We start from the raw sequence: 22,366 nt of genomic DNA on the forward strand, positions 1-22,366 counted from the left end.
TTCTTCAGACTGAACAGCACAGCGACCGATGCCAGCCGACACCGGCATACTTAGGGATCCGCAGAGTATGCACATCATGTGTAACAGACCTCAGTAGCTTGGCATTTTGGCTAATCTACTTTATTTACATATAAACACACATGTAGCACTGCAACTTGGCTCACTCTCTCTCTATCATCAGACAGCAAAGAGAAAAAGAGCCAAGGACAGTAGTCCCACTTCACGGAACACAGTAACACAAACATCCTGTCTCCGTCACTTCCCACTCTGTGGAGTCAAAACTTATACCATCATGTGATAGACAAAAATCCCATGACTGCAATCATGGAACAGGAATTCTAACACTCACCAGGTTCCCTCTTGACCCAATTCTGCCCTCACCTCTGGTTCCTGACTTGCCCCACCTTTTCCCTCCTTCGAACCCAAAGCTTCCATTTCTGTTCATACCATGATGGAGGAGAGTCCTGAAACTCCTATGAGGCAGCCCATGCCGGTCGTATAGCTGGGGCTTAGCATAAAAGGAATCATGCCGCCAACTGAAGCTGCCAACAGCCCAGCGTTCAGGTAATGGCGACCAGGCAGAAGAAGCGGAGCAGAGTTTAATATACCTAGGGAGGGAAAAACCAATATTGAGGCTTAATCTTTTGGCATGTTAATATTTGATTGCAATTTGGGGTTTTTAATCTGGATGTCGTCCAAAGGGCTCTTTTTAGTCCTGTGATCCTAAGTTTTAAGACTGAGGTTTGGTCAGCAGAGGGTTAATAGAACCTGCTGGATATGTGTTTGTTGGGTTCACTATCCTGCTTTTTGTCAAGGAGATTTCTTTCAGTGGCTGGTCTATTCTGCAAGGAGAAAGCCGTTTGGAAATCAGGGATTTGAACCCAGGTCTTTTCGAGTCTTGGTCTGCTACTCTTTGTTGGTCCTTGTTGTGACTGCATAACTCACACAATGCCAATTTGTAATATTATGACACTACAGCTACTCTGCAAATAAATTGCTGTGTCCGAAGCAACTATTTACTTGTTCAGCAAATCTTGGGACCAAGCCACAAAATTTTCAAAGGTTCTTTCTTTCTTTCTTTCTTTCTTTCTTTCTTTCTTTCTTTCTTTCTTTCTTTTTAAAAGGCTGGCATCAACCCTTATGGAAATTCAGCGTGAACAGCGTTCCTAACTCTAAGAGCAGAAGTCTGTACGCCGTAACTTTGGGTGTCTAAACCGCAGGGAATAAAAATAAAAATAATTGAGCGTACCTTGTAGTTTTCCATATGCCACTAAAGAACCACTGAATGTCACACCCCCAATATAGGTGCCCAAATAGGCCACTGTTTTGAGAACATTAGCAGAAGGGTGGATATCAAGGTGTGGATATTCGATCATGTACTCTGCAATGCACGTCAGAACTGCTGCCAAACCCACCAGACTGTGAAATGCAGCAACAAGCTGAGGAAGGTCGGAAATTTCAATCCGTTTCGCAATGGTGAGACCTGCAAAAGGAAACAATTTAGATCCAAGATATTTTTGTTGTTGTCGTTAAAGAAAATGTTGTATTGTATTTCATACTGTCTTAGAAACATAAACAGCCAGTTAAGTAACAAAGGCTGTTTACTTTACTTTCTTAAGTTATTCCCCCCCCTTTTTTTGTGCAAAGACAAAATAATAGGAAATTGCAAGCTTATTTTAAGCCCTCTCCCAAGAGAAGGTGTCGCAAGGACTTCTCTCAAGGCAACAGCATCTAAAGAACTCAGAGCAAAAATAGAGTGTCGGAGCCACAAGCCCATCAGGGGAAGGAGTGTGGGAGAGCAATCTGCAGTTGGCAGACTGTATTAAATAGAAGGATAGCTGGAAGATCAAACTATGGCACAAAATAATAATTTTCAAGCAATTTCCTGGGGTGTCCTGGGCTACCTTGGAAGCATAACAGGGCATTGTCAGGAGCAGATAAATACAGTGGTACCTCGCAAGACGAATGCCTTGCAAGATGAAAAACGTGCAAGACGAAAGAGTTTTCCGTTTTTTGAGTCGTTCCGCAAGACGAATTTCCCTATGGGCTTGCTTCACAAGACGAAACGTCTTGCGAGTTCTTGCGAGTTTGTTTCCTTTTTCTTAAAGCCACTAAGCCGCTAATAGCCGCTAAGCCATTAATAGCCGCTAAGCCGCTAATAGTAACTAAGCCGCTAATAGCCGTGCTTCGCAAGACGAAGAAACCGCAAGACGAAGAGACTCGCAGAACGGATTAATTTCGTCTTGCGAGGCACCACTGTAATGGCAAACAAATAACCCTGAGAGACAGTTTGTTCACTATATCCTTGCAATGCTCAGCAATAGAGGGTTTGGTGTGTCCTGGGGCACCCTCAGTCCCAGCAGCGTGATGTGGAGAGCTAACAGACTTAGCCAGAAGTGATTTACAAAGAGAGAGGTTGCCCTGGAAGAACACCCAGAATCCTCTGCAACGTGTCAGGGTTTTTTGGCAGGCATGCCTTCATCGACAGAACTCTCTGGAGGTAGAAATTTAGAAAACCACCGACATAAATAACCATACCCACTTCCTACCGGTATTGTCTATTTCTACAATGAATGCCTGTTCCTACAGGGACCTAGCTATGATTTAAAGTTTGGAATAGACACGGGATGCTGTTGTTTGTAAAATGTATCATGGAATCCTGGGATAAAACTGGAGCTTTTCTTACGTAATACTCTGAGACTGAGAACCACAGCGCTGGGTTGCTTACTCTTGATCTTCTTGTACTAAAAAAAGTAAAGGTAAAGGACCCGTGGACGGTTAAGTCCTGTCAAAGGTGACTATGGACTATGGGGTTGTGGTGCTGAGGGAGCCGGCGTTTGTCCACAGACAGCTTTCCAAGTCATGTGGCCAGCAGGACTAAACTCCTTCTGGAACAACAGGACACCCTGAGAGAAACCAGAGCTCAAGGAAATGCCATTTACCTTCCCACCACAGTGGTACCTATTTATCTACTTGCACTGGCATGTTTTCGGATCTGCTAGGTTGGCAGCAGCTCGGACAGAGCGACGGGAGCTCACTCCGCCGCGGGGATTCGAACTGCTGACCTTCCGATTGGCAAGCCCAAGAGGCTCAGTGGTTTAGACCACAGTGCCACCCGCATCCCTGACAAAAGGTGTTGATGGCCCCTTTAAGAGGAATATTGGGCCTGGGCAGACAGAGGTTGCTATGATGATGGGGTATGTGCTTGAGATGACAGGAAAAGAGTCTTTAGAGCAAAGTGTGTTGAGAAGAAGAAGGAGGGAACAAAGGGGGTATCTATCTTGGGCAGGATGGCTGAAGACTGTGGCTGGGAGAGAGGCCTTGCACTCCAGTGCTGCACAAGTCACTCTTGAAATGACCATGCTGGTCTCCCTCGATGCAGACTGAAGGTGAATAAATAATGTTTCTTAAAGCTATGACAGTCTCTGCTGCGTCTTCAATTCTCCAAAGGAACACCAACCCTAGGTAAGCACCCGGAACCCCCTGAAATCTTGCTACTGCACAGAGTGGGGATGGCAGTGAGTTCTGTATGCTCTATATGCTTCTTAAAGGTAAAGGTAAAGGGACCCCTGACCATTAGGTCCAGTCGTGACCGACTCTGTGGTTGCGGAGCTCATCTCGCTTTATTGGCCGAGGGAGCCGGCGTACAGCTTCCGGGTCATGTGGCCAGCATGACTAAGCCGCTTCTGGTGAACCAGAGCAGCGCAAGGAAATGCTGTTTACCTTCCCGCAGGAGCGGTATCTACTTGCACTGTGACGTGCTTTTGAACTGCTAGATTGGCAGGAGCAGGGACCGAGCAACGGGAGGTCACCCCGTCGCAGGGATTCGAACCACCGACCTTCTGATCGGCAAGTCCTAGGCTCTGTGGTTTAACCCACAGTGCCACCCGCGTCTCTTATATGCTTCTTAGAGGACTCATAAAAACTGGACTGGGATGCTGCTCTGCCAATTTTTTAAGACTGAGATGGATTTCTAAACTATTATTAGCCAGCCTTTGAAAATGGCACAAGATATATCAATATTTGTTGGAAAGGGATTTCAGTCCTGGTAGAGAGCAAAACACAGAACAAAACTCCACCCAAAAAAATTCCAGAGGACATTTCCAAGAACTTGGGTTTTGTGGGTACAGAATAGGTTCTCATTATTTTTGTCCTCCATTTATGTTCACTGAGGTATTATTCACACAACTATTTTTTTTAAAAAACAAACATGCAAGCTGATTTTACAATTTAGAATCGATATGCTTGGGGGATGCCAGGCCTTGTGGGGGCCAAACAGACTTTGGCGAAGTAGCATAACAAAAGTTCATAAACACCAGTATCACGAAAACTACTTTGTTTCATAGCAACTGTCAGCAGATTTGGCATACATATCTTGCTTCTCCATTTTGTCATTTTCCCTCTTAGTCAAGACTGCCACCTTTTGGAGTTAAATATACCTCTTAAGTCCCAAAAGATGCTTAAATCCATTGACTGATGGATCAGTGATGTCTTGGCAGTGAGGTCTTCATATTACCTGCAGTAGCAATAGTTCAAATTCTCATAAAGGCATTGTCTTCCGGTACGGCTCCCTCGGCCAGTAAAGTGAGATGAGCACCAGAACCCCAGAGTCGCTCACGACTGGACCTAACGGTCAGGGATCCCTTTACCCTTTACCTTTTACAGTATTCAGTGGCGCTTACTCCCAACCAGGTGAGTGATGCTGGAATTTCAGCCTTATACTGGGCATTGGTGATATTAAAATTTTGTAAGCTGCCCTGTGATGCTTGGATAAAGGGCAATAGAGAAATCCCTGGGATAAATAAGTAAACAAAGTCCCTGCACCTCCTGGGCAGCTGATGGTTGCAGGGTAAGGAGCCACAGTCCCAAACTACTTGTTCCATACAGATGTGTGTTATTATGGCAGCCCAACAGCACTTTTAAACAGAATAATGGGTGTGTTCAGAAAGGTGCAGAGGAAAGACCACTAGGGAAGAGGTATGAAATTTGTGGGGCAGTGTCCAATTCACCCTAATGGCCCAACATCTACTGCTTTGTACATAAATTCCAATGGCTGGTGCAAATATCCTTCTACTCCATCCATCCATCCATCCATCCATCCATCCATCCATCCATGAATGATCTAAGAAGCACATAATTAAGGTCAGCTTGTTGGGGCTTGTAAATACCCTGAATTAAATGAAAACATGTCCTAGAATACTGTGCTGCAGTCTAAATCACTGAGCTTCTTGGGCTTGCTGATTGGAAGGTCAGCGGTTCTGCACTCCATAGTCGCCTTTGACCCCATCCAAGGGTCCTTTACCTTTTACCTTTACCTAGAAAACACAGCAACCAGTAAAACAATATTCCCTTGTATCTGCACATTGGATGGGAAGAACAGCAGTGGCCAGAAAGCTGTTCTTTGGTAGCTTGTTCACTGCAAATTACTTTCTCATTGCAGGAGCCCTTCCAAGGAGACCAAGTTCAATAGTTTAGTTCAGGGGTCAGCAAACCTTTTCAGCAGGGGGCTGGTCCACTGTCCCTCAGACCTTGTGGGGGGCCGGACTATATCTTTTGGGGGGAAATGAACAAATTCCAATGCCCCACAAATAACCCAGAGATGCATTTTTAACAAAAACACACATTCTACGCATGTAAAACCACCAGGCAGGCCCCACAAATAACCCAGAGATGCATGTTAAATAAAGGATACATTCTACTCATGTAAAAACACACTGATTCCCTGACCGTCCGCGGGCCGGACTAAGAAGGCAATTGGGCCGCATCCAGCCCCCGGGCCGTAGGTTGCCTACCCATGGTTTAGTTAGTACAGTGAACGGTACTCACCCATGGTTCCACCCATAGCCATGGCCATAGACATCTGGGCCAGCACTTCGGGGGATGGTTTCAGAGCACCGAACGTAGCTGCTATGCCGCCAGCGACCCCAATCATCCCTAGAGCATTGCCAAGTCTAGAGGTGCTCTGACTGGACAACCCGGCTAGCGCACCTACACAGCAAAGACCTGAGCCCAGATACATCATCTGAGGGAGACAAAAACAGAGATCACCCAAAGCAGTGAATGAAAGAAATCCACGATAGTTCTTAAGTCTGGGATTGACATCCCACCTGTCACAAAGCCTTCTGCACAGCAAGCTGTAAACAAGTATGTGACTTGTTTGGTGTGAGCAAAAGGAAAGGCAGCTGTAGTATGATATTACTTTTTAACTAAAGGAGCATCAGGAATGAGGTTGGTACCTACCAGCTCCATCTGGTACGCAGGCTGAGACCCTACCTGCCTGCAGACTGTCTTGCCAGAGTGGTGCACGCTCTAGTTATCTCCTGCTTGGACTACAGTGGTACCTCGGGTTACATACGCTTCAGGTTACCCATTCCGCTAACCCAGAAATAGTGCTTCAGGTTAAGAACTTTGCTTCAGGATAAGAACAGAAATCGTGCTCCGGCGATGTGGCAGCAGCAGGAGGCCCCATTAGCTAAAGCGGTGCTTCAGGTTAAGAACAGTTTCAGGTTAAGAACGGATCTCCAGAACGAATTAAGTACTTAACCTGAGGTACCACTGTACAGCAATGCGCTCTACGTGGGGCTACCTTTGAAGGTGACCCGGAAACTGCAATTAATCCAGAATGCGACAGCCAGACTGGTGACTGGGAGTGGCCACCGAGACCATATGACACGGGTCCTGAAAGACCCACATTGGGTGTTGGTGCTGACCTTTAAAGCCCTAAATGGCCTTGGCGCAGGATACCTGAAGGATATACTCCACCCCCATCGTTCAGCCCGGACACTGAGGTCCAGCTCCGAGGGCCTTCTGGCGGTTCCCACACTATGAGAAGTGAGGTTACAGGGAACCAGGCAGAGGGCCTTCTTGGTAGTGATGCCCACCCTGTGGAACGCCCTTCCATCAGATGTCAAGGAAATAAACAACTCTCTGACTTTTAGAAGACACCTGAAGGCAGCCCTGTTTAGGGAAGTTTTTACTGTATGATGTTTTATTGTGTTTTTAATATTCTGTTGGGAGCAGCCCAGAGTGGCTGGGGAAACCCAGCCAGATAGGTGGGGTATAAATAATAAATTATTATTATTTTATTATTACTTCCAGAAAAATGAGAACAGGAGAACTTTGCTAGATCAGGCCTAAAGGCCACATGGTCTACCATACTCTTCTCAAAGGGTCCAGTCTTTGGGAAGTTTGCAAGCAGGACCCCGGCGCAACAGCACTCTTGGGAGCCAGTGTGGTGTGGTGGTTAAGAGCGGTAGACTCGTAATCTGGTGAACCGGGTTCGCGTCTCCGCTCCTCCACAAGCAACTGCTGGGAGACCTTGGGCCAGTCACACTTCTCTGAAGTCTCTCAGCCCCGCTCACCTCACAGAGTGTTTGTTGTGGGGGAGGAAGGGAAAGGAGAATGTTAGCCGCTTTGAGACTCCTGAAGGGGAGTGAAAGGCGGGATATCAAATCCAAACTCTTCTTCTTCTTCACTCTTGGCCTCTCACAATTCCCACCAACTGAAGACATTCTGCCTCTGACTGTCATAGAACATAGCTGTATCCTCCATGTATTAGCCATGATCATTAACTGTAGTGGCTCTGCACTGAGTAGGACTAGCACTGAATACAAGCCTTAGCTCTTATCACATTCTTCCAGAGGTGTATAACAAGGGAAGAACGGAGTAGCTCAGGTTATGGTTTATTGGTATAACCATCCTTGCTAGATTTATTCAGTTACTTCTATGCCAAGTTTTTCCTTTTTTAAAAGTTTCAGCCATTGTTCTTATGTGTGGAAGAGTTACAGATCACCAGTTCAAACACATTTTAAAGATGCCAGCTTTGTGAGATCATTCCGTCAGATTTTCCTCTCACTTTGATTTTTTAGTGTTTTGATACACCAAAATGCTTTGAAATCCCTGTATGACAATGCATTTATATAGAACATGTGGTGTTCTCCTTATGTTTGAAAAGCATATGCTATTTCCCCCACTGCTAATCACAAATGTTCAATGTAATCTTTAGGGAAGGAAAAAAAAATGTGTTACTAAATTTCCCCTTTCCCAACAATGGTCATTAAAGTCACACAGCAGAACCCAATTAGAATAATCTGGTCATTCCAGCCTTATTTAACCAAGGCTAACACAGACTTCTTTTATTCTGTCTGCATTTCCAGAAATATGAAAGGTGCTTTTTGTGTCATCATAAAAACAGATGACTCATAGTGTACAGTGTGATGGGATGATTAGCTGCTTGTGCGTAAAATCGTGGTCCCTCAGAGTTTGTGCAACTCCACAAACCTCTGTGTGTGACAGAGCTCCTCAAACATGTCTGCCCTAGTCACTTGTAGATTCCGACAGTGGTTGTTTTCGGAATCGTTTCCAGCATAAGAGCTCCTTAACGGAAACCCGCCTTCTGGACTCACGGCGTGACAGTTTCCGGCGAGGCGTGGGTCTCCCTATGGGAGCTTCAGATACCTCCCCACTGTTCTTGCTGGAAGTGTCTCTGAGCCCTCCCACCTGCTCGCATTCCCTCAGAGATCCACTCCTCCCCCTGCTGGTTCCTGCTTCAGCTGTTGAGTCTCTGTCTACCTCCCTGAGCCCCTCCACCACCTGTTCCTCCGATGGCAGTTCCCTGACATCCACCTCCCCTCCAGGGCCCCCCTCACCCCCTCCCGTTTCCTCTCCTCTGGGAGGTGAGGAGGTAAAACCCCGAAAAGAATCTTCTTCATCTTCAGACGTCTCGAACAATTCCCTCCATCGATCGCCGTCCTGGCTCGCTGAATCCTCCTCCTCCTCGGAATCTGTGAACCCCTCCAACTCCTCTTCTTCGTCGGTGGTGGCAAAGTATTCCCTCCGGAACCTCGCTACAGGCTGAGGTTTACGTGGGAACCTCTGATGAAAAGTTTCTATTAAAACCTCGTCATTGACATCCTCTGCCCTGACCCAGGTGTTTTCCGACTCCGGTTCCCCTTCCCACATTACCAAATACTCTACTTGATCTCCCTTCCACCTGGAATCGAGGATCTCCGCTACATGGTAGCTTTGTTCCCTTTCCTCCATTGCTGGTCCCCGAGTGACCCTCCCTTCTCTGTCCCCTTTATACAGTGACAGCAATGACCTGTGGAAAACTGGGTGCAGCTTCATGTGGTTCGGTAACCGGAGTCTGAAAGCCACTGGATTGACCTGTTGTGTGATTTCAAATGGGCCCAATCTTTTGGGTCTTAACTTCTTACAACCCCCTTTGAAGGGTAACCCTTGGGTTGACAGCCACACTTGGTCCCCCACCCTAATGGTTTCACCTTCTCTCCTGTGTTTGTCTGCCTGCCTCTTATATTCCTCCTTGGCCCTGTCTAAGTTAAGTTGGAGCTGGCGATGGATCGCTTCCATTTCTTCTACGAACTGTTCGGCAGCTGGAACGCTCCATCTCTCCCCTTCCCCCCCTGGGAAAGCCCTGGGATGGCACCCGTAATTAGCCAAAAAGGGGCTCATCCCCGTGGACACGTTCTCCGCATTGTTGTAGGCAAATTCCGCCAATGCCAACTTCTCCACCCAATCATTCTCTCTGTCATTAACATAACACCTCAAATATTGCTGGAGGATGCCATTGGCTCTTTCCGCCTGCCCATTGGTTTCAGGATGCCGGGCAGTCGAGAAATTAACCTCTACATGCAGTAAGCTCACGAGCTTCCTCCAGAACCTGGAAGTAAATTGTTTCCCTCGGTCTGAAACCACCCTCAAGGGGGCGCCATGCAACCTAAACACATTTTCTACAAACAATTTAGCTGTTTCTTCTGCCGTGACCGCATGTGAGCAGGCTATAAAGTGTGCCATTTTGGTTAACAGGTCTACCACAACCATGATGGCTGTTTTCCCTCTGGACCTTGGCAGATCAGTCATGAAATCTATGGCCACTGCTTCCCATGGTCTTTCTGGTGTGGGTAGCGGTTCTAACAACCCTGCCGGCGCCCGCCTTTCCCCTTTGGCTCGCTGGCATTGGTCACAACTCCTCACATACTCCCGCACGTCTTCCCTGACCTTAGGCCACCAAAATTCCCTGGTCACCAGCCACATGGTTCTGTGTTGCCCAAAATGCCCCGCTGTGGGGCTATCGTGCAGCTGCTTGAGTACCTTCCCCCTCAACTCTCCTTCAGGTATATATAACGCTCCCTTGTAGTACAACGCCCCGTTTCTCTCCTCAAAACCTCCGGGTTTATCTCCCTCCCTCCTGAGTCCCCTGAGTTTGTCCTGTGCGTATTCATCGTTCTCCGTTCCCTCTACCAGTTCTCTTTGCCCCACCAATGCCGCCCCACAGACCCAGCGGTCCTCTGGAATGACATGTCTCTCTTCGGGTGCTCCCTCCCCCTCCAAATATTCAGGTTTACGTGAGAGAGCGTCCGCCCTAACGTTCTCTGGGCCTGGCACATAACAAATCTCAAAGTTAAATCTGGAGAACTCCTGGGCCCATCTCAACTGCCGTTGGTTGAGCACTCGTGCCATTCTCCAATACTCTAGGTTCTTGTGGTCAGTGCACACTTGCACCTTATGTTGTGCGCCAATTAGCAGGTGCCTCCATCTCCGAAAAGCCTCATGAATAGCAAGAAGTTCTCGATCGTACACCGTGTAGTTCCTCTCGGATTTGTTCAGCTTTCACGAAAAAAAAGCACACGGTCTCCACTCTGACTCCTCCTTCCCTGGCTGCAGAAGAAGCACCGCCCCTATGGCTCTGTCTGATGCGTCCGTTTCGACTCTCATCTTTTTTTGTAAATCCACATGCAGAAGTTGTTCTTCAGAGGCGAAGGCCCTTTTTAGCTCCTCAAAAGCTCGCTCCGCCTCCTCAGTCCAAACAAATTTCTTCTTACTGCTGAGACAGTCCGTTATGGGCGCCGTCAGGTGGGCAAAGTTTCGGATGAACTTACGGTAAAAGTTCCCAAACCCTAGGAACCTCTGCACATCCTTCTTTGTTTTGGGTGTTTTCCATTCCAGCACTGCCTGGACCTTGCCGGGATCCATAGCCAATCCCTTGTCTGACAGGCGGTACCCCAGGAACTCCACCTCCTTGGTATGAAACTGACACTTCTCCAGTTTCACCCACAGCCGGTTGGCTAGCAGCCTGCGCAACACTTCTCTGACGTCTCTCACATGCTGCTCCTCATTCTCAGAATACACCAACACGTCATCCAGGAAGGCCACACAATTCTTGTAAAGCAAAGGCCCTAGTACGTGGTTCATCAGCGATTGAAAGCACGCTGAGCCTGCTTGTAATCCAAATGGCATAACGAGATATTCAAATGCCCCCAAAGGGGTGAACATGGTGGTTTTCCATTCATCCCCTTTCCTTATACGTATCAGATTGTACGCCCCCCTTAGGTCCAGCTTGGTAAAAATCTTTCCCTTCCGCACCCTGTTCAAAATGTCATCTATTCTAGGCATGGGAAAGGCCAATGGTTCTGACACTGCGTTTAAGGCCCGAAAGTCACACACAAGTCTCGGCTTGTCCGTGTTTTTCTTATCCACAAAAAACACTGGACTACCTCCCACCGCTCTTGACTCTCTGATGAAACCCCTCTTCAGGTTCTTGTCAATGAACTCTCGTAACTCCTGCATTTCTCTGTCTGACATGGCATACAACTTGCCTGCGGGGAGCTGCGCCCCAGGCAGTAAATTGATTTGACAATCGAAGGGTCTATGCGGGGGTAGTTGGTCAGCTTCCCTTTCGCTGAACACATCACTGAGATCTGCGTATTGTCGTGGTACCTTCACCTTCTCCGTTACTTCTGTCCCTGCTAGGGTAGCTTAGGCTCCTGCTGAACCCTTTCCCTCCCTGCAGTGTTCGAAGCAATGTGCGGAACCAAAGGAAACCACTCTCTGATGCCAGCCCACCAGTGGATCATGTAACGCCAGCCAGCTCATCCCCAAAATAATGGGAGCCCCTCCCAAGGTGGCCACATTAAACGCTATCAGTTCTGTGTGCCTTGCCACCTTCATTATCATTGGGACGGTCTGCAAGCTGACTTCCCCTCCCAACAGCTCCCTGCCATCGATCGTGGTCACCTGTAGGGGGTTGCTTAAAGGGATCGTCTGTATCTGGTGTTCAGCTGCAAACTCTTTGCTCATGAAATTGCAGGAGCTGCCTGAGTCCAACAGCGCCTTAATCTTCAGAGGGTATCCGTTTTGCAACTCTAGTGACACTTCTATCACTAGGGCAGGTTTGGGAGGTTCTGGCGTGGGCACTTTCACTGCTCTTTGGCCTGGCTGCTGTGCCCCGACGGTGGCAGCCAGGCGTTGGCTTTTACTTGCTCCGATATCTCTTCCACTCCTCCCTCAACAGCTCCCACCATCCCTTGCCATTCCTTCCTCTGGGGGCAGACTCTGGCAAAGTGACCTGGCTGTTGGCAGAGATAGCACTTCCGGGCGCCTTTTCCCTCCTTCCTACCCCCTTCACTGGGCTTTGAAACTGCGCGCGCGCGCGCTGTTCCGATTTCCATCGGCTCTGCCGGCGGGAAAGCTGGCTCAGGAATGTCTGGAATGCGGAACTCCTTCCAACGTTCCCCCTTACCTTCCCGCCTCTCCAAGGCTCTCGCCTCCTGGCGCGCTCCTATGGTCAGCGCAGATTTGGTCAGCTGATCCATAGAAACCGCTCTGGGGCTCCGGGACAGTTCGTCTTTCACAGCCGAAGAAAGACCTTCTTCAAATAGCATCTGAATAGGTGCCGCCGATAAATCCCACCCCAATCTGTGAACCAGCATGGTGAACTCAGTCCAGTACTCACGGACAGATCGGCTTCCCTGCTTGCAAGCCATTAACTGTCTGCGCACCACTCCCTCCTCAATATCGCTGGAAAACATGAGATCCATTGCACGAAAGAACTTCATGGTGTCCTTTAGGACGTCATTATGCGTTGCCATCAGGGGTCTAACCCAGTCCCTCGCCCCTTTTTCAAGATGCCCAATCACAAAAGCCACTCGCGATTCCTCATCAGGGAATTCATCAAACTGCACATTGAGGGCATATTGCATCTCTGTTCTAAAGGCATGGTAGTCCTTGGGGTCCCCCCCAAATTTCTGCACCAATCCTGGTACCTTTCTGGTGAACTGGGTGGCTCTCCCCTTCTTGTCTGCATCCTGAGCCCTTCTCTCCTCAAGCCTCGCCGTCTGCAGCGCCAATTGGATTTCCAACGCTCGGTACCTTTCTTCCAAGCTTGGACCAGCTCCAACCCCTGCTCCTTCAGTTCCGGCTGGGTCGCTCATGATGCCTTCTCCTGCACAGGCAGCGTACAGAGACTGTCGGAATGCTGTGATGGGATGATTAGCTGCTTGTGCGTAAAATCGTGGTCCCTCAGAGTTTGTGCAACTCCACAAACCTCTGTGTGTGACAGAGCTCCTCAAACATGTCTGCCCTAGTCACTTGTAGATTCCGACAGTGGTTGTTTTCGGAATCGTTTCCAGCATAAGAGCTCCTTAACGGAAACCCGCCTTCTGGACTCACGGCGTGACAGTTTCCGGCGAGGCGTGGGTCTCCCTATGGGAGCTTCAGATACCTCCCCACTGTTCTCGCTGGAAGTGTCTCTGAGCCCTCCCACCTGCTCGCATTCCCTCAGAGATCCACTCCTCCCCCTGCTGGTTCCTGCTTCAGCTGTTGAGTCTCTGTCTACCTCCCTGAGCCCCTCCACCACCTGTTCCTCCGATGGCAGTTCCCTGACATACAGCATATGCCCTTCTTCTCTCTAAAAGGAAAAGTTAAAATAAATAACTGATGTATACTTTTAAAAAAGGTTATAATGTATTTATGCTTATGTTTTCAAATGTGCTGTAAGTTGCTTTGAGACCTTTGGGTAACAAGTATCTAAGAAGTCTAAGAATAATAATGATAACTATAAACTGTGATTTTTGCAATGCAGTGGGTTGACCCTTTTCAATTCTATAGTTCTATGATTCTACAATAGGAATAACATAAATGTTTTATCTTTTGGTATATATTGATTAAGATGTTGATTTAAAATTTCTGATCAAACTATACAAACTGTATGAGATAGACAGGCCAAAATACAAAACATGACACCTCTCACATCTTTATACTGCCCAATTTTAACTTACTTTTGTAACCAACTGTACTTTTAGTTTAATAATATGTTGAATAGAAATGTTCATTAATTTAATGCAGTTAAATTCTGCTCTTATTCTATTCTCTCCAATTTGGTTAATTTTGCAGATTTAACTTAATCTTGCAGATTGAGTTTAAGTCCAGCATTTTGACTCCCAGTCTCTTACTGTTGGTAAATTCCTCTGTTTTCCAATGCCAGGCCACCAGTACCTTTGCTGCTATCATTAAATAATATATTAACTGTTTTTCCTTTTTATGAGAAGAGTATGTGGACCATGTGGTCTTTTGGCCTGTTCTAGCAAAGTTCTCCTGTTCTCATTTTTCTGAAAATAATAATAATAATAATAATAATAATAATAATAATAATAATAATAATTCTTAATTATTATTATTTGTACCCCACCTATCTGGCTGGGTTTCCCCAGCCACTCTGGACAGCTCCCAACAGAATATTAAAAACACGATAAAACTTCAAACATTAAAAATTTCCTTATACAGGGCTGCCTTCAGGTGTCTTCTAAAAGCTGGATAGTTCTTTATCTCCTTGACATCTGACATTCAAATAGGATCAAACAGTATTTCTATTTCTATTCCCTTGATCTTTCCTAGTATTTGTTTTCAAAACATCTTTAAATCTGCTACAGATTCTGCACTGACCTCTTTAGAGGAAGAGCAGGATACATATGAAGTGAGATAATCCATAAGATATACAGTGGTACCTCGGGTTAAGAATTTAATTTGTTCTGGAGGTCCGTTCTTAACCTGAAACTGTTCTTAACCTGAAGCACCACTTTAGCTAATGGCAGTGGCATAGCGTGGGGTTGCAGGGGGGGCCGGCCGCACCGGGTGCAACATGGGGGGGGCGCTCGCACTCGCAGCTCTCTGCCCCTACATGGCTCACTCACTCTCTCTCACTGCAGTGCTGGCTGTGCGAATCTGATCCGAGCCGCCGGGTTGCCGCCCACTGTGAAGGGGGTGGTTGCCAGGCGTGTGGTGCGGGTTAGGGGGTGCAAATCCATGGGTTAGGGGGCGCAAATTACTTGCCTTGCCCCAGGTGCTGACAACCCACGCTACGCCATTGGCTAATGGGGCCTACTGCTGCCGCTGTGCTGCCGCCGTGCAATTTCTGTTCTCATCCTGAAGCAAAGTTCATTACCAGAGTTATTATTTCTGGATTAGCGGAGTCTGTAACCTGAAGCGTCTGTAGCCTGAGGTACCACTGTATATTAATTTGGCAGTAGAATATTAGTGTAAAGTGTAGATGCAATTATGAATATTTCTCCCCAGTATTTGTTGCACGGTACAATGCACTTCTAGAAGGGGCTGCATGCCAATTCGCTGCTCTGAATCTTGAAAATAATTTGTCAACATCTGTTCTAGTCTACAATTAAGCTTTGGCTCAGTAGACACTTCTGGAGATTGAATAAAAGAAGAGACTTTTTATTGAACAGCTCTGTTTTGTCTTTTATTTGATGGAAAGAACAATGGGCCACCCCACATAATCTAAGCAACAGGTATGAAAGTGTATACAGTGGTGCCCCGCAAGACGAACGCCTCGCGAGACGAAAAACTCGCAAGACGAAAGGTTTCTTCGTTTTCGAGTTGCTTCCCAAGACGAATTTCCCTATGGGCTTGCTTCGCAAAACGAAGCTTGCCCCGCAAGCTCCGGGGATAGCGGGGAAGCGCAGCGCGTCTTCCCTGCTGTCCCCGGACCTCTTTTGAAGCAAGGGGCGGCAACGGGGAGAAGCGATCTTCTCCCCTCCGCCCCTTGCTTCAAAAGAGGGGACAGAGCGGCGCTTCCCCTCTGTCCCTGGACGGTCTCCATAGGAACGCATTGATTGATTTTCAATGCATTCCTATGGGAAACCGTGCTTCGCAAGACGAAAAACTCGCAAGAAGAAAAAACTTGCGGAACGAATTAATTTCGTCTTGCGAGGCACCACTGTAGGTATTTTCTTAAGCAATATCAAATAATGGATTCCCCCTATACAGCTGTTGGTAAAAAAAGCCAATGTTTTATACCTGTTGTGTGACCAGTGTTGCAGAGCATTTGTCAGTTTTCTTTTCAAATATGATTTTGTTCACCTGCTTTGTTTTGAACGTAAGGCAGTCCAAAAAATAAAACATATCACCCCATTTGCCCACATTCTTGTTTAAAGTAAATGAAAATGCAGGCTGAAAACTGACACCATGTTTCTTTTTTTCTGTTCTTGTTCCTCTTGGAAATGGCTAACTACATTGTAAAGACAAGGGAGAGGGAAAACTAGGCAGAGGGCCTTCTCGGTGGCGGCGCCTGTCCTATGGAACACCCTCCCATCAGATGTCAAGAAAATAAACAACTATCTGACTTTTAGAAGACATCTGAAGGCAGCCCTGGTTTGGGAAGTTTTGAATTTTTGATGTTTTATCATGTTTTTAATATTCTATTGGGAGCTCCCCATCTGGCTGGGTATCCCCAGCCACTCTGGTTGGGCTCAAAACAGAATATTAAAAATAGAATCAAACATTAAAATATTCCCTAAACAGGGCTGCCTTCAGGTGTCTTCTAAAAGTCAGATAGTTGTTTATTTCCTTGACATCTGATGGGAGGGTGTTTCACAGGGTGGGTGCCGCTACTGAGAAGGCCCTCTGCCTGGTTCCCTGTAACCTCACTTCTCGCAGGGAGGGAACCGCCAGAAGGCCCTGGGAGCTGGACCTCCATGTCCAGGCTGAACAATGTGGGTGGAGATGCTGCTTCAGGTATAATAATAATATTATAATAATTTATTATTTCTATCCTGCCCATCTGGCTGGGTTTCCCATCTAAATTGGGCTGAGGCCATTTAGAGCTTTAAAGGTCAGCACCAACACTTTGAATTGTGCTCGGAAACGTACTGGGAGCCAATGTAGGCCTTTCAGGACCGGTGTTATGTTGTTGTTGTTGTTGTTGTTGTTGTTGTTGTTGTTGTTGTTGTTGTTGTTACTGTTACTATTATTAATGCCACCCTGAGCCCCTTAGAGGTAAGACATCGTAGATTTCATCACTGTCAAAACCAGAAAACATCTGTTTGAAAAAATGACTGTAGTGAATGATTTGTGTGTGAAGATTTCCCCTTTGATTTCAATGCATTTATTACTTTAATTTTAGTTAATTTTTTGATAACTTTATGTTATATTTATGTTGTTACAATATGTAGTGCATGCTCCTCATCCCCTTAATCCAGATCTGGCTTTACTTAAAGACTCTCCTCCCTGCAAGAGAGGGGAGTGGTTGTGGGCGGGAGCCCGGACTCCGCCCTGGCAGGGGCCTTAGCCCCTGCCCCTCCTTACCTTCTCCTCCCCCTCAGTCCTCGTCGTCCTGCAGCGAGTGTGGCCATCGCCTATGCTATCTACCGTGGGTTATTTCGTTAAAGGAATCTGGCGGTCGTGTATTCCGTCTGATGCCTGCTTGGCGGGAGGCCATGACACGACCCTCGGTGACATCAGGGGGTGAGCCTATAGTTGGATGAGCATCAACAGGCTCCACCTACTGTTGAATAAACCCACCACCTATAGTCATCCAATGCCTAAGCCAATACCTTTTCACCGCTGTAATCAATAAAGTTGTGGCCTTTTCTTGCCCATTAACCTTATACCACGTGTCCATGTGTATTTATTTCACTTAGCGGGGTCAGGGCCCTCGATCCACAAGAGTAGCTCATAAGTACAGTGGTCCCTCGGATTACATACGCTTCAGGTTACAGACTCCACTAACCCAGAAATAGTACCTCAGGTTAAGAACTTTGCTTCAGGATGAGAACAGAAATCGTGCGGCAGCAGCAGGAGGCCCCATTAGCTAAAGTGGTGCTTCAGGTTAAGAACAGTTTCAGGTTAAGAACGAATTAAGTACTTAACCCGATGTACCACTGTACTGATTTGGCTTGCTTATCATCTCTGCTAAGACAATCTACGCAAATGGATGGTAAAAATTAGAGAAATGATTTCTGACCTGCTCAATGCTGTGTCCACTGAGAAGAGACGCACCATATCCTCCCACAAATACCCCTCCAGGGAGAAGATAAAGATAATTATATTCTGGTGGATCTGTCGGTCGTTTAAACATATCCAGCATTCGCTGGGTAATTAAGAAGCCACCTGTTGGGAAAAAAGGAACATGGATTTTTAGAATGAAAACGAAGAGCTAGAGGCCAATATTTCATTTTTCTCTGTTTCTCAATTTTCCAGGCTTAAATTCAATTCACTACATTTCCACAACCATTTTCATTTTTTTTAAAAAAAAAAAGCTCGCATGAAAATTCATTAGCATCTTGGTGTAAATTTCTCCTAATACACATACGTTTGTATGCAATTTTATCTAATATACTCACTTTTGCAAAGCGGTTTTTCACAATATACTGCATTCTTGTATGAAATTTTCATTAATATATGCATTTGGATGCACACTTTACTCTAGTGTGCACATTTTTCTACATCTTACTTGGCTGAAGAACCACATTGCAAAATTCAGGGAAGGGCAAATTTTGAAGGCTGGCTGAGTTTCAGTTCTGATAGTTTCGGAAAGTGGGTAGCGTCATGTTGAAATACAAACTGGGTTTCTCCTCCATCTCTAGCTGTGATAAAGTTACCCAGATTAAAGACTAAGACTCCATCAAATTTTAAGTCATTCAACATATTATTATTACATTTTTACTGCCAAGGAGGGGGGCAGGTGCTTGTGGGATCCTCTGCCTCAGGTGTCAAAATAACTGGGTACAGTGGTGCCCTGCAAGACGAATGCCTCGCAAGATGGAAAACTCGCTAGACGAAACAGTTTTCCGTTTTGGAGGTGCTTCGCAAAACAAATTTCCTATGGGCTTGCTTCGCAAGACGACAATGTCTTGCGAGTTCCTGCTGTTCCCCCCCCTTTCCCCCCTTTTTCTAAGCCGCTAAGCCGCTTATCAGCTGATCCGATCAGCAGATAAGCCGCTAATAGCGCTAATAGCGCTAAGCTGCTTGCCAGCTGATCCGATCAGCAGATAAGCTGCTAAAAGCCTCTCATAGTGCTAATAGCGCTAATCCGCTAATCCTTCAATGGGCTTGCTTCGCAAGACGAAAAAAACCGCTAGATGAAGAGAATCACAGAACGGATTCTTTTCGTCTTGCGAGGCATCACTGTATTCTGCAGCTTTTTGTGTGGGTAATTTTTTCTGCTTTGCTTCAGGCAGAAAAAAAATTGGGGCAGTCCTGAGAGCTGTTAAATAAGTAGGTAGAGCTCTTCTGCCAACTGCACTGAGGGCGGAAGGTGATTCTGCTTATTATGCCTCATTGGCAGCCAATGTTCTTTCAGCCAGTGAGGCACACCCTACAGAGTAGGCCTCTCATTGGACAATTTAAAGAGCAGGAGCTGGGGGGAACTCCAGCCAGCTACACAGGGAGCCAGGGGAATTCCCCCATTGCATTCCCGGTGCCAAGGGATGGCGACTGAGCACAAGGATCCACAACAGCCATCCACACGGAGGAAGGGGTGAGCATTTATTTGGGGGCACAGTCTTGAGAGCTGTTAAATGAGTCAATGAGAGTGGCCACCGAGACCACATTGAAAGACCTACATTGGCTCCCAGTATGTTTCCGAGCACAATTCAAAGTGTTGGTGCTGACCTTTAAAGCACCTGGTATGCCCTGCGGTATGCACCGCGGATGACCTTAAAGTCCACAAATGACAACACCTTGGAGGTCCCAAGTCGCAAGGTGGTTAGACTGGTCTCAATTAGGGCCAGGGCCTTTTCAGTACTGTCCCCGACTTGGTGGAACACTCTGTCACAAGAGACTAGGGCCCTGTGGGACTTGACGTCTTTCCACAGGGCCTGCAAGACAGCGCTGTTTCGCCTGGCCTTTGGTTTGGACTCAGCCTGACCCTTATGTTTCCCTCCCCTTACAGTTTTGATCTATGGGCTACTTTTAAAATGAGGCTGCATTTTAAATTGCATTTTTAACCCCCCCCCATTATGTTTCTATTGTAATTTTAATGGTGTTAGCCACCCTGAGCCTGGCTCTGGCCAGGGAGGGTGGGGAATAAATAAAATTTATTATTATTATTATTATTATTATTATTATTATTATTATTATTATTATTATTATTATTGCCCTAAACGGCCTCGGCCCAGTATACCCGAAGGAGCATCTCCACCCTCATCATTCAGCCCAGACACTGAGGTCCAGCTCCGAGGGCCTTGTGGCGGTTCCCTCACTGCAAGAAGTGAGGTTGCAGGGAACCAGGCAGAGGGCCTTCTCAGTAGTGGCACCCATCCTGTGGAACACCCTCCCATCAGATGTCAAGGAAATAAACAACTATCTGACTTTTAGAAGACATCTGAAGGCAGCCCTGGTTAGGGAAGCTTTTTATTGTTTGATGTTTTTAATATTCTGTTGGGAGCCTCCCAGAGTGGCTGGAGAAACCCAGCCAGATGGGTGGGGTATAAATAAATAATAAATAAAAATATTTTTTACATTAGTACATTTGTACCTGCGATATTGACAGATGAAACAAACGCAGCCAGTAAAGCTAATGTCTGTGGTACGCTGGAAGGAAAATATGAGCCCCCCATCAGCACCAAACCGCCAACAGCAGTAAGTCCTAAAGGAAAAACAGAACAGGTTTAGACTTTATATAACTAAGGAATGTGTAATTAGTAAACTTTTTTTTCAAAATCTTTGAATTATACAGCAGATGTTTCCTGTTGTGGTTGAATATGGTGATTATTCAAAATGTCAACATCATTCTGCTCCTCTTCTGAGCAAGCAGACTAAAAAAAAAACACCACCTCAAGGGGAGGGATGGAAGCTTCTACTGACAGTGCAAGGACGTCAGAGCTTGTCAAGCTACAAAAATTGCTAAATCCACACTGCCCCATGTTAATTATTATCAGAAATTGCTTATCAAGGGCTGGCTTCTTACAGAGAAATAAAACAGCAAAGATTGTAAAGTTACTATCCCAAAGTAGGATCAGAGTCAAGAGCACCTGCACTGGCTTCCAGGCCAAGTTCAGATTCTGGACCATAAGGAGATTGCTATGTCAAAGTAAAAGACAAGTCTAAAATCAAATGGCAGCATTTTTCCATGACCTCTTGCCATAAATCTGCAGGTGAGGGATTTCATATTTGAATACTTGACCACAGATGTGAAAAAAACTTTCTGCTAGAAAACTAGCTGGAAGAATGGTTCACACAAATCTTTCTGATGTGCTAGTTTTCTCTGTGAAGGGAGTCTTGTTCTTCTTCATTTGGAAAAGGGCATTCAAACCTTTCACTCTGCAGACTGAAATAACACCGTCCAGGGAAAACTTGCTGGCTATATAGAACTGTCCCTCAGCAATGTCAAAGAACCCTGTGGTTGGTATGGATGGATGGATTGTATTTCTAACTCGCCCTTTACCAACTGGACCCAGGTTGGAATACAGCAATAAAACAACAAACCTGTAAAACAAAAACTGTGTCAAAATTATAAAACATGATTAAAATACACCCAATCAACTAGCAGCAAGCTGAGTGGCTTTTTACGGATCTCATTCCTTTCCCAATGGCCTGAGCAAAGAGATGCATAATGACAAATGTCAGCAATGTCAGTGCTAGGTGCAATTCCAAGGTGTGGAGGGTCATTCCAGAGATGGGGTGCTACTGCAGAGAAGGCCCTGTCACACTCATGAATAGGGCCTCAGTTGCAGATCTTAAGGCAGAATGGGAGAAAAAAAGGTCTTCAGTACGTGCTGCTATGCGAAACAAGCAGGAACTGTTTTCAAAGAGCATTTAGAGCATGTGTACTTCACCTGATGGACATTGCTGGCTTTCCACAGAAATATTAAGCCACACTTGGATTGGCCACTTGGATTGACGTAATGCATGGACAATCAAGTCCTATAGCTTCTGATGAAATCCTACACTACAGTGTTCTCAGATATAATAATAATAATAATAATAATAATAATAATAATAATAATAATAATACATTATTTAGAAGAAGAAGAAGAAGAAGAAGAAGAAGAAGAGGAGGAGTTTGGATTTGATATCCCGCCTTTCACTCCCCTTCAGGAGTCTCAAAGCGGCTAACATTCTCCTTTCCCTTCCTCCCCCACAACAAACACTCTGTGAGGTGAGTGAGGCTGAGAGACTTCAGAGAAGTGTGACTGGCCCAAGGTCACCCAGCAGCTGCATGTGGAGGAGCGGAGACGCGAACCCGGTTCCCCAGATTACGAGACTACCGCTCTTAACCACTACACCACACTGGCTCTCAGCCCATCTGCTTGGGTTTCCCCAAATGATGGCTGCATTT

The 22,366-nt window shown here is 46.3% G+C and overlaps 1 protein-coding gene across 1 annotated transcript in view; it reads right to left on the bottom strand.

The window, feature by feature from the left end:
* The window catches only part of LOC308573249 (NAD(P) transhydrogenase, mitochondrial-like), an 81,343-nt gene that overhangs the window by 20,116 nt on the left and 38,861 nt on the right, over nucleotides 1-22,366 (bottom strand). Inside the window, exons 12-16 of the mRNA XM_081170010.1 lie at nucleotides 20,564-20,674; nucleotides 18,050-18,195; nucleotides 5,827-6,022; nucleotides 1,250-1,483; nucleotides 448-608 (exon numbers count right to left, since the gene is read on the bottom strand). Coding sequence (XP_081026136.1) covers nucleotides 448-608; nucleotides 1,250-1,483; nucleotides 5,827-6,022; nucleotides 18,050-18,195; nucleotides 20,564-20,674 — 848 coding nt within the window. The remainder of the gene's footprint in view (nucleotides 1-447; nucleotides 609-1,249; nucleotides 1,484-5,826; nucleotides 6,023-18,049; nucleotides 18,196-20,563; nucleotides 20,675-22,366) is intronic.

The sequence above is a fragment of the Podarcis bocagei genome, assembly GCF_964188305.1.
Source record: "Podarcis bocagei genome assembly, chromosome: 14".
Classification (NCBI taxonomy): Eukaryota; Metazoa; Chordata; class Lepidosauria; order Squamata; family Lacertidae; genus Podarcis; species Podarcis bocagei.